Raw genomic sequence first — 12,506 nt, 5'->3', positions numbered from 1 at the left:
ATGTTTGTTTAAAATATAAAAGAGAAAATTTTTGGACAAGATCTTTGCAATTTATAATATAAGATTTTCAAAACAATAACTTGAGGTGGATAGGTTGATGAAGTACAATTTACATGATCAAACAATAACTTGAGATGGATAAGTTGATGAAGTACAATTTACATGACCATTCACATGAGAGCTAATGTTAAGTAAATAGTAAATATTTGTACCATTGACATAGAACTTGGGTTGTTTAGTGAACTTACATTCTCCAAATTTCCAACCAACATATTAAGATTTTGTGTTTGCTTTTCTAAACAAGCATTGTCTCTACCATCTTTTTTGAGGGTATTCTTCTTTATAACTTCATCTTCACCTTATTTGAGGGTCTTCTTATTAAATAAAATAGATAATGCTTGATATACTTATTGTTTGTCTTCTCTTATTTGCTAATTTAAAGTTCTTTTAGCAACAACATCATATAAGGCTTCATTTTATGACCTTTGCCTCAGCTAACATCTTTCTAGTGTGGGCATTATGACCAAGTGTTATTTACCATGTGAAGTGTGGTTGTGTTTCATTTTACTACTTAGTGAAAGTAATTTTTTCTCCAAACAAGGAACATAATAGACATATTTAATTATTACAGTTTTTTACCTCTTAGCTGAAATAAATCATTTCCCCCTCTCTAACTTTTTATTCTCCACAACTCAATACAACAAATCAAGTTGAAATGTATTATCTATAAAGTCAGCATAGGAATCAATAATAGCATAGGAATCAATAATAGTGGTAAAAGGTCAAAATATCCTCGAGCCAAAGTAACATTCAACCTTCCCACTCTTTGAATCCATGTCTATGACTATTCACTTTCCCCTCGTTAAGTTCTCTATTATTTTTTCTTCCCACAAGTACTTCCTACAAACTCTATTTATATGCTTTCTATTGTATTTTACCTACTTAGAAGAGTTACCATCATCCTCTTTGCTTTGTTTACTATCTTTGCTTTCAAACTTCACTTCAAGTGAAGCCACATAAGACTCATTAATATGACTATTTCAAATTGTTTTTCCTTATGTTTTGTTGCAATTGCTCAAATGTGAAATCTTTATCAATACTAGTAATGTTCAAGAGCTTCATAAAATCTACGAAGGAAAAAAAAAATTGTAAATTATAACCACCATATATATTTTTAGTAGATCTCTAATATTATTGATTTGCAACAAATGATATAGCAATGACTCAAATACTTCAAATTAAATTGAAAATAACATACATACACATACATATATAGATATAATCCACAGATTATTGAATAAACCATAATAATCAAAATATCAACAAATGATATAACAATGACTCAAATACTTCATATTAAATTGAAAATAACATACATACACATACATATATATATATAATCCACAAATTATTGAATAAACCACATAATAATCAAAATATCATTCTCTCCCAGCATTCTAAATATCTTTACTTTCATTTATATATATATATATATATATATATTACTTTCATATATATATATAAACTAAAGAATCTTAACCTAACAAGAATATAATTTTACTTCTTATTTATTTATTTATTTATTATATACATATATATTTATTTATTTATTATATACATATATACTTATTTATTTATTTATTAATTATATATATATAAAAAGCATTGATGTTAGCCTTACTAAAAATAAAATATAATTATTATTAATATTGATTGGATACAGATATTTCGGGGCCAGCTGCAGAATCAAAATATCAGTCTCCCACCCACAATGCTGTGCCATTGTCTACACGATAACGACAGTGAAACGTGATTCTACTATCCTCCAGACATGGCGAATCGGGGGTACTATACATAATTTGATGAAAATGCTCATCACGTTTTTTTCACATTGGCCTTCAAGTCGAAGACACAAACGAACTGAAAACAAAATATTGAGTAAAAGCCCGTGATCATTCTCCTCAGTAAAGCCCGTGATCATTCTGCTGATTTGAACGACATGAACAAGGCGGCTTCTCGTTTCATTAAAACCAGAGATTGAAGCTTATCCATAACTCCATAGATTATTTAATATGAAGCACTTACCCGAAATTAATACTAAATTTCAAGTTCATTGTGGGATGGCGGCCGCCTCTGTCTCTGCTTGTGTTTTTGATTTTGATGTTTGTCGAGTCGCGCCCAATGATTTGCTGATTTCGGAATGAACCTCTGCTTCAATTTCCAGGTGGGACTTTTCTACCTGCCGGAATTTAGCATAAATATCCCCTCTATAGAACTCCCTTGTTCTAAGCACAAGAGTTAGAGAAACTAAGGAGCCAAACATTGTTACAATTGTCATTATAATAAACGTGAGGCGAAAACAACGAACTCCAACGCATGTTAATTGATGATTGGAATCATGAGAAGACTCAACTAATCCCTGCATTGCCCGATGGGCATGCTGTCTTCTTGCTTCTTTGTCATACAGATACCCAGCAACTTTCACAGACAGAAGGTAGGATCCAAGCGGACTTGCAGCTCCCCCAAAGTTATAGAGAGTAGAGTAATACTTGAGACCAAAAAGTTCAGAGATCACTGCAAAAATTACAGGCCACTGAGCTCCGAAGCAGAGGCCAATGATTACAGAAGCCACATATAGTGAACCAGGCAATGCAAATGCAATGAAGAGGTGGCCTACACAGGCTAATGCGAGAACAGCAGAGAGCATTAGAGGCCTGGGGAGATTATACTTTTTCAAGATTATCTCTGACAGAAACCCTGATGCCACTCGACCTAGAAAATTCCAGATGCTTATGAGAGACACAAAGGTGCTAATGCCCACTGAATCGAACCCAAGAGCCTTTCCAATCTGACCCATATTATCGATTGCAGTCAAAGTTCCTCCCACACCACAAGCCGTTGCTATAAATATAATCCACATATCTAGACTTGCCAGAGCTTGGGGTATGGTGAAATCCTCACCTCTTTTAGCCCCCCTAAAGATTTTGCTCAGCCTGCGGGATCTGATGCCGCTGAAACTCGGGCAACGAGCAACCGTAATGCCAAACAGACTTATATTTTTCGATGTAGTATTGACAGACATGGCAGGATTTCTGTGCTTTTCATTGGAAATATGGTTCTCAGATGCTAGTCCAGAGTCCTCCTCTGAACCTGGTCTAGTTTGGTTTCTGTTAAAAACCTCTTTTAACTCAATCTTCACATCTGACAATGAAGTTACAGGAGATTTCATCGATATATGGTCTGTTGAATACTGTATTTTCTGAGAATCAGCCGAGGGTTTCACAGCCTCAATTTCCAAGCACTTTCCAGCTCCATTGGAGAACTCCACTTGGCGTTCTCTATACTCATCTTGCTCTGCCTTGACCACAACAACTAATGGAAGCAACAGAAAAACAACGATTATTCCAGCAACAGCTCTGTATTTACCCATGGAAAATTTGACCTGGTTCTCAACAATAATGAAAACCATGAGAAATCCTGCGAGGCACAGGGCTATGTACAGAAAATGATAGAATCGACGCAGCTCATTCTCGTCCCCGAGTGAAGCTCTTAGTGGGCGTATAATAAACATGAAAAGCAGAGAAATGAGAGAAGGCAACCAACCAACAAGAAGGATCAAGGATCTGGAATCATGTCCATATAATGCATGATAGACCTGAGTAAAAATTGCTCCACTGAGACCCACAAAGCCCTTGAGGAGGCCTAGAACAACACCACGGCTCTCAGGGAAATTCTTGACACAAGTAATCAGAGCTCCAGTATTTGCAAAAGTTTGAGAATTGGCTCCAATGCACATGTACAAGTACATCTGCCATACCTTAGGCTTATCAATACGATGAGTAACAGCGAGCCATATCATCAAATACCCAGAGAGATTCATGGCTGCCCCTGCTCCCAGCACTACCCATGGAGGAGTTATCTCGTTAATGAGCCCTGACAAAATACCCACGTTTGCGCCCAGATCCTTGAAAAACCCTAAAGTGGCCAGTGTTTGCTGATCATAACCCAGAGAAGACTTCAATGCTTCTGAATAAATACTGAAGATGTAGGTCGCACCAGCTGCAGACATTATTAGAAAAGATGCAAACACCACGAACCATCTGCTTGCAACTACTCGCACTCCCACATGTTTGGAATCCATTGCTTGTACCTGGACGTGGCCTTCACTTGCTTCGAATGGAAAACAAGCACAAATGCCGCTTGCTCAGAGCTCTACACAGACTCAGAGGCCTTAGAGTTCAGAGGTGAAACTCTGCCATAAATAGCATCATCTGTGTGGCATAGCCCTTCTTCATTCATTCTAGGCAACATAAATCTGTTCTAACGGTTTTCAATTAAATGGGCCCACCAGAACAAGGGGCCGTTTTCAATTAAATGGGCCCTACCAAAACAAGTGGCTGCAGGAGAAAGATCAAATCAACCGACGAAACGAAAATGAGTACATCGCTGTTTTGCACAGATTCTACGTATATGGCTGCTGTATTTGAGAGGTTACAGTAACGGCAGAGGATCCTGGGTTGCATTAGGTATGCTTATGTTGTACTCTTGCACTACATTTTATCTTCAAACTCGTGAATCTTAAAGTAAACTCATAACTAATGCGTTGTGAACGTATTTTGAACTGTGCTGCAGCATTCATTCGGAGTTGTCTATAATGCGATTTTTTTGGAGATTCTGGTGACGGAATCCGGCGGAAGAAATTGAGGTTAAATCTTGATTTGTTGCAGTTAAAATGGTTTTTTAACTGCATATTTGGATTCAGCACCCTGAAAAACCCCTGAAACGCTTTCATTGTGCAGAAACTAGCTATCAAACTTGCGATTCCCATAAATTCGAAAAAACCTGCAGGAAAAATTTAAAATTTTCAAAAAGTCGCGATTCCAATAAATTCGGAAAAACCTGCGGGAAAGGTTTTCAAAAAGTCGCGTTATTGTACAACTGCCATTCAAACCAGTAACATTAAATCGAGCTAATCGTTCATAAAACAAATTTGGAAGATGGGCTGGACGTACAATTATTATTCTATTTTTTAATTTTATGGGAATCATGGTAAATTTATTTTTATGGTTTTTTTTAAAACTGTTTTATAATTGAGAATTTGAACTTTGAATCTTTGTATTTTTTTAAGGCTTCCATTACTTAATCACCTATTAAACTGCTCCATAAAACTATTTTGAATTATTATTATTATTAATTATAAAATAAATTAATATAAGTTCATTTTTTTTCTTTTTCTTTTGAGAAGGATAAACATAATTTTAATATTTCTAGAATAGAAATCAAGAGTACAATCTTTAAACTGCATAACAATTTACTTTGATTTCTTAATAGTATTTTAGCATCCAAAATATGCTTCAGTCAAGAGAGACTAACTTGAACATATATACATTTGAAAAAACATGAAACAAGAGTTTTGTCTATGAAGATATACTCTCACTTTACTATGGAGATTTGTAATTTGTAAATAAGCTTTGTTACAATACCATAACTTATTAATACGGCATGCTCAAAAAAACTAGAACTCATTTCATATGACACTTGTTCATATGACATTTTTTTAATTAATCAATTTAATTAACATAACTATTTTGGAAATAAATCTCATCTTTTGATTTGATTTGAGTATAGTACTAAGAATATTTTAAAATATTCAACGGAGATTAAAATCTTACCGTCCACTTAATATTTATTGATAATTAAATTAAAATTTTAAAAGCTCTATTCCAAAATAGACTTGAGTGTAATACTACTTACTATTGTATAAATTATATTGCAATTTTATTATTATATTAATTAAATATAAAAAAATAAACATAAATTTAGAGAAACAGAATAATTAATATTTGAAATTCCACTATTAAAAAACTAAAAAAATATAGTAACATCATTTATTACATAAATATAAATATAAGATAAATTTTAGATTAAAAAAAGTGATATGCACATATGTCAAAGCCTTTGAGTTCTTTTATTTACTACCATAAGATAAAATTTTAGATTAAAAAAAATGAGATAGAAATGTTCATCACTCATTTACAAAATAGAGTTAACATTATACTCCACTCCATGATTGTTGAGTGATAAAGCTAATTTGAAATTCATGGTACAACGCATATGATTGAAGATGATGATGCAGGAGCGGCAGCAGAGTGGAAAGTTGAAAGTTCCAGCAGTGTAACGACAAATCATTCACTCTCTAGTGTATAGTGTAGTGAACTTTTTGATTGATGCATGGACGTGTAGTGTAGTGTAGTGAACTTTTTGATTGATGCATGGACGTGTAGTGTAGTGTAGTGAACTTTTTGATTGATGCATGGACGTGTGTACGTCCTCCATGAAGTTGAACACATTCATGGGCATTTGAAATTGAATGGGCGGTGGATATCTTGAGAATTCGATTTACACGGAAGTGGAAATGTGCCTGAAACCGAGCCACGTATATTGCGCCATGCCGATGGACAAATTACCAGAAATGTTTTCTAAAAATACTTAGCGTAATTACATTCTAAAATCAGATATGTTTAGTGTTCCAAAAATTTCAGTTTTTATAATAATTTTATGTTATATTTGTAAATATATTTTTATCATTAGCCAAAAAAACACCCAAAATTCAATGTGAATAAACCTAAAACTTAGGTTCATGGTCTGATCGATATAAACTCTTAACTTAATTTCAAAGTCTGATTCGATATTAATTCTTAAAAACTATATTGAAAACAAGGGTTAAGGATTACAAGTTATCTTAATTTAAAAATATTTAATTTTTTCTGGTGATGATATTGTACGATATGTAAAAGAGTACAAATACAATTATGAATACGGCTATATTCGACGATGCAATGCCTTATTGCATGGGAGAAGGTGAGTGTGTAATTCAGATATCTCATCAATAAAGATTAATTGATTATTAAATTAAATATATTATTATTATTATATTAAATATTTTACTATAATATTTATATATTATTATTATTATTATTATATTATTAAATATTTTACTATAATATTTATTAGCATTAGTTTTTATTATGGTAAGAGTTTAGTAATTGATTTTTATTTTACTATTATTATTTTAACATTGATCAAAGCAAGTTATAATGTTTAATTTTTTTTCAATATTATTGAAAATTTTATTTTTCAAACATTTGATTGGAGCATAATTTTGAAAGCCTTATTGTAGCTTTGTGCCACATGGTTAAATGCTTCAATTGCTTTTTGTCATAGATGTAGTTGCAATATTTATGCTATGATTTTTAAATATTTGTGCAATAGTTTTTCAATGTTAAGCTTCATAATTAAAATCCTTGAAAATAGCTCATACTCACATAAATAACCACCATAATTTAACCAAGTATTTACATAAAAAATGAATAGGAACAAGATGGAAATAAATATACCTATGGAGTTACTGCCTACGATGTTTTCTTCAATGCTTTAACAAGTAGGAGAAAAAGTGAAAAATGTAAATGTGATAGCAAAATCTCAAGCAAGTCCTTATCCCTTAGTAGGGGACTAAAGGATTAAGGTTTTTCATGTTTGAACATAAACAATTTTGTTTATTTTATATAATGTTTTTAAGAATATAAAAAATAGTAATATCTATTCATATATTTAAAACAACATGACGAACAAAAGAAGCTTCCCCTAAACAAATAAATTCAACAATTATACTACATGGCTCGTTGAGGGAATGACATCAAACAACCCTCCCTTTACAATTTTAGAGTCCAAACAATTTCCCTAACCATTTGGATGCAGATTTTTCTTTTGTTTTGTCCTTCTGTTTTTTACTGTTAAATTGCATTTAATGTCATTATCACTTAAAAACATTATCCCAATTAGACCTCACACTGTTTGGGATAGGAGCCCCATCTGGTATGTGGGCTCGACTGCCACCATGAATGTTTCCACTCTTGGTTGTCAAATGAGAAGGTGTCAGAGTGGGGACAAGAACAAAATGCCCAGACAATGAAACAAAATCAGCCCAAGATTGACAAACTACAGAAAGAGGTACAAACAAGTCTCAACAACAATAAGAAGAGGTATGCCATGAGAGGGATCAATGAGCCAAAACCAAATCAGACATACATAAACAAGAACATGCCAGAAGTTAATTGCAAAATAGTTCACAATAGATCACCAACATGGCAAGAAATAAGTAAACATAGATTCGAAAGAAAAACATACATGCAACAACTATGAACCAGTCCATAACATATTGCATATATGAAAGAAAACATACAAATACAATGAAAATACCATACAACTAATAAAACCACCATGAGTAAGGATGGGAATCAATGTCAAATATGAAGAACATCTTATTAATGATGTTGCAACTTCAAGTACATATCTTGGAATTGGTGAAAACCCAATAGTGGAACATGGGCTGCTCATACCATTGCCCAATGCAAAACCCTAGCCTCACTGCAACTCCATTCTACTAGCTGTCAAGAGTTGAGTGCCTCTAGCTCTCAAGAATAAACGAGTTATCTAATCCTACCCTCAAATCAAGTGTTAAAGTCCCCCCTCTATAATGAGGCAAGAGGGCACATTTGTAGAGATGAGGTGATTGTTCATCTACCATTACCCTTGACCTCTCCTCATGACTCTTGAACATCCCCTCATGGCTTTTGAACTTCCTTTCTACTCTCTCATGCCTATTTGTTTTACATGATCAATAAGTGTTAACATAATTGTTGATAGTATGGTGACTGATATTTACATTACGATGAAGGAGAAGAGGAGGATGTAGAGGGTTGTTGGAAACCCTAGAACGCTTGTTACCCATATGCTGCAATGATGTGGTTGTTAGGTTTTGAGATAGGCCTATTTTCTTGCCAGTATGCCTCACTTGCATTCATCCATCTTTTGGTGATGTGTCTTGGAGTTTATTGAGAGGTTCTTGAATTTTGTAAGTGACCATCTGGCTTGCTAAAGGAAAACCCTAGCCATGTAGGCTTCATGATAAACCCTAATCCTTATGCATAGAGGGACATCTTGCTTCCTTCCTTTTGCCTTGGAGCTAGTTAGACTCCAATATTTGCTATTGACCATGAGCATGCATTTTTGCAACATCAATCCCTTGGGTCATTTTAGCTACCAATTTGTCTTAAATGGCTACATAAATTACGGGGATCTGCCTTCCCAACTTCAATCCTACACATGCACACAATCATTAATTAAGCATTGAGACAAATGTACTTTGATGAAATATAAGAAGTAAATATCACAATTAATAATGAGCAAGAATTCTTAGCCTTGAAATTGCTCATGTTCACAAATTTGTGTGTTGATATGCTTAATATTTTGGCACCAAGGTGACACCAATTATTGCTTTCCTTGCAAGGTTAGTCGTTATTGTTATATAACCTTCCACATTATTTTTTATCCTCGTTGCACATGATGGGTATTGTTGCATTGAGTTCTTTTAAGCATTTTCAAAGGTGTTAAGCCTTATGTCATTTTAGCGCACCGGCCATTGTGGTTTATACATTTCCTACATGTTAAGTAAAACTCATTTTCCATCGCCATTGAATAACACAAACCTCTGCAACCTTCAAACCTTGCACTACCTGAGCTTCATTTAAATAGTATTTGTGGACAAACTTTTGTAACCTTCGAACCTTGCACTACCTGAGATTTATTTAAATAGTATTTGTGGACGCACGACGTATTTATAAAATCCAGGGTTAGCATGCCTACTTCTTAAGCCTGCACCTATCGCCAACACTCACCATCATGCTCCTCGTGCCATGTTGAAATGAATGAATGCCTTTCTTTTCGTTGTAGTCATGAGCCACTCCAAATTCCTTCTTGAATTTGCATCATTTGTTCTATTACCTAAACAATATGACAAACTTGGTGCTGTAGTGTGATTATGCCGGAGAAAAGACCTTCCAAAGAAACAATTTCGCCAATGATATATGTTGGTCTTTAACGGTTGTTCATGGGCACTGGTATTCTTTTGTCCCTCGACAAACTACTTCATGCTACTCGGGGACATGGCTCTTGATAAAAATTTTCCAATGCCCGGATTTCATGCAACTTGAGCCAGCATGTTCTTATACTCTCTTCATGCAATATAATTCCATAAATCAATTGTGTATGTCGTGTTAAGGTTTGGCGAATTTCTCATTATATGATCCCTCGTTATATTATGCCTTCTTGAAGACACAGTTGCAAGAGGATCTCGCGTGGTCGTACAGTTGCTGAAGAGGATGGGTCACATCAATTATTAGCTTCCCCAGGCGTGATTTGCCACTTTACTACCCTAGAAGAGGTCGCATAGTCGCACTTCGTGGAGGTCGCCCCTTCTGGCCATTTCTGGATTGTGACTTTGTGACCTTGGCAGAGGTGCGACTTTCCAGAGGTTGCATAATCGCATCACATGGCTGGCGCACCTCCCGGTGGCTTTCCTGAGCTTCACAATCACGACTGTGCGACCTGGGCAGTGATGGTGGGAGAGAAATTATGACTGTGCGACCTGGGCAGTGATGGTGGGAGAGAAATTATGGGAGTTAGGTCGCATTGCTAGACTGCAGGGATGAACACATTCTAGATTTGCGACTGGTAGTTATTGAAGGCATCTTTATGAACACAAGGTCCTAGAGAGCACACTGATTTCAAATGTCCCGTGAAGTGTGGCTTTATAAAAAAAATGAACATGTTGTATTCTAGAAAATACAAAATCTCGTTGACTATTCTGGCGCAACAAATAATTTGGCTAAACCAGGGTTTACAGCAACCTCAACTAGAAGCTAATGACAATAAAAGTCGTTAGCATGCATGCGTAAATATCTGAATCGTATACAAATGCACATTCAACCAGGAAATTGTCGATTTTACTGAGCCACGTCCCATCACCACATACTACCATCTTCACAACAACAGAGAATGGTACTTCCATCATGAGATATAGTCGTCTATCTAACAGGATGTTTGGAATGTGCATGCGATAATCTGGAAATTATATTAGGAGGGCTTGACTATAATTCCCAAACATAAACGTTTCCTTCCTTGTTGCTAGCTGCCATGAACTTATAGTGGAAATTGAATGAAAAATCGATAAAGCGAATGTCGCATTATGGCACTGGACATTTCTACAGGACATGCACAACGATGGAAAATCGGTCCAGGTACATAACCTCTCAACATAGGTCCAAAAATCTTTCATAGACTAGCTCTTCGTCGTGTTGTCCATGCCACATCTTACAATACGATATGCATCTGAGGATGAATATTTACACTCAGAACTTCATTGCGATGTCCCCCAGCTCCAGAAAATATCAACATGCATATTCCAGTTTGGAAATTCCAGAGTTGTACAGATTCATTATTGCTAGCAGATAAAATAAGGGGAGGTTTCAGTGCTTAGGTCCTTATTTTATTCACATAATATCCATGGCCAAAGAAACTTGTATGAACCTTCTCACTTGCACAATCAAACAATCGAATTATCACCAAGTGGATTGATAAAGGGGGGAGAGGGAGCAACCATTTGGGATCACTGCCTGTAGTCAATATCTACAGTTGTAGCGCTGGGCATTGGGGATTCAGGGTCCCTGCTGGTTGAAACAAATCCTGTCACAAGTTCACCTCATCACCCACCTTCTCACGCCACTAAAGAAAGTCTTTTAGCCAAGCGGGTGGGCCCTATAATAAGGGAGGGGACCTCCGACATTCCATTGGCTCACCCATTTTATCGATGCCCATCACAACCATGTGTGAAATCAGTGACCAACCGGTCCCCATCATGAGAGCCAACTTGGACAAAGATATTCCACACAATATCTACAGTTGTTATGTCTATAATCTTAACCGTCCTAGCGGGAGCCATTAATCTGTCGTCTGATCCATACCATCATGACCACCTGCAACTAATAATGGTGAACCGTTCACATCGCATGCCCAACTTAATGTGTAAAATGATTTATCCTTATCATCGTGAACAAATGGCTATGAAACATAAATAACACTTCCTTCCTAACGGTAAATGGTCACCTTGGTCACCAACATTTAGATACATGTGCTTTCGACGTAATGCCTTTGTCAAAACATTCATCAACATTTTTTATGGGCATCTATTGTGTTTGATTTTCACGATGTCGCATGTGTTTTCTAACCCGCGGCGTGTGTGCCACGTTACAGTTTCCATGTATGCACTTCAAAAGGGACTTGGAGTATGAGTATTCGATGAGTCAGTCTTACAAATTTCCGATGTCAAGGATAATGTGATTTCCATGAAAGGTAGCTCTCCATAATGTGACTACCATAGAAAGAATAAGGTAGCGCTCCTTGATATTATTTGGTCATATGTTTGTAATATACCACCATTATAACGAATGGTCATGTGGGCTTTGAGTGCCCTTTGAAGATTTTGTTCAAAGATGAATTTTGAAAGTGTTGTTCACCTTTAAATAAATCCAAAAGATAAGAAATTATCGTTCTCTTGTAACAACCATAACTCATCAGCGCCTTTTAGCATTTGCATTTCATGCTTCACT

General features: G+C 35.4%; 1 protein-coding gene and 1 pseudogene across 1 annotated transcript; both read right to left on the bottom strand.

The window, feature by feature from the left end:
- Positions 1-1,743: 1,743 nt before the first annotated feature.
- LOC149157493 (protein NUCLEAR FUSION DEFECTIVE 4-like) lies at positions 1,744-4,266 on the bottom strand. Its single transcript, XM_089437632.1, has one exon. It carries the CDS (start codon positions 4,139-4,141, stop codon positions 2,111-2,113), a length of 2,031 nt encoding a protein of 676 aa, XP_089293758.1. The 5' UTR covers positions 4,142-4,266; the 3' UTR covers positions 1,744-2,110.
- Positions 4,267-10,844: 6,578 nt separating this feature from the next.
- Positions 10,845-12,018, bottom strand: LOC149157492 (polycomb group protein FIE1 pseudogene; annotated as a pseudogene).
- Positions 12,019-12,506: the final 488 nt, after the last annotated feature.

Source organism: Pinus tabuliformis, chromosome 5_2 (assembly GCF_031772625.1).
Source record: "Pinus tabuliformis cultivar Carrire ecotype Pingquan chromosome 5_2, CPIR1, whole genome shotgun sequence".
NCBI lineage: Eukaryota > Viridiplantae > Streptophyta > Pinopsida > Pinales > Pinaceae > Pinus > Pinus tabuliformis.
Note: the sequence above shows the minus strand (reverse complement) of the source record. Positions and strands in the feature narration are given on the sequence as shown.

Coding starts and splice junctions, on each gene's coding strand:
- LOC149157493 (XM_089437632.1), bottom strand. CDS start 4,141: ATGGATTCCAAACATGTGGGAGTGCGAGTAGTTGCAAGCAGATGGTTC.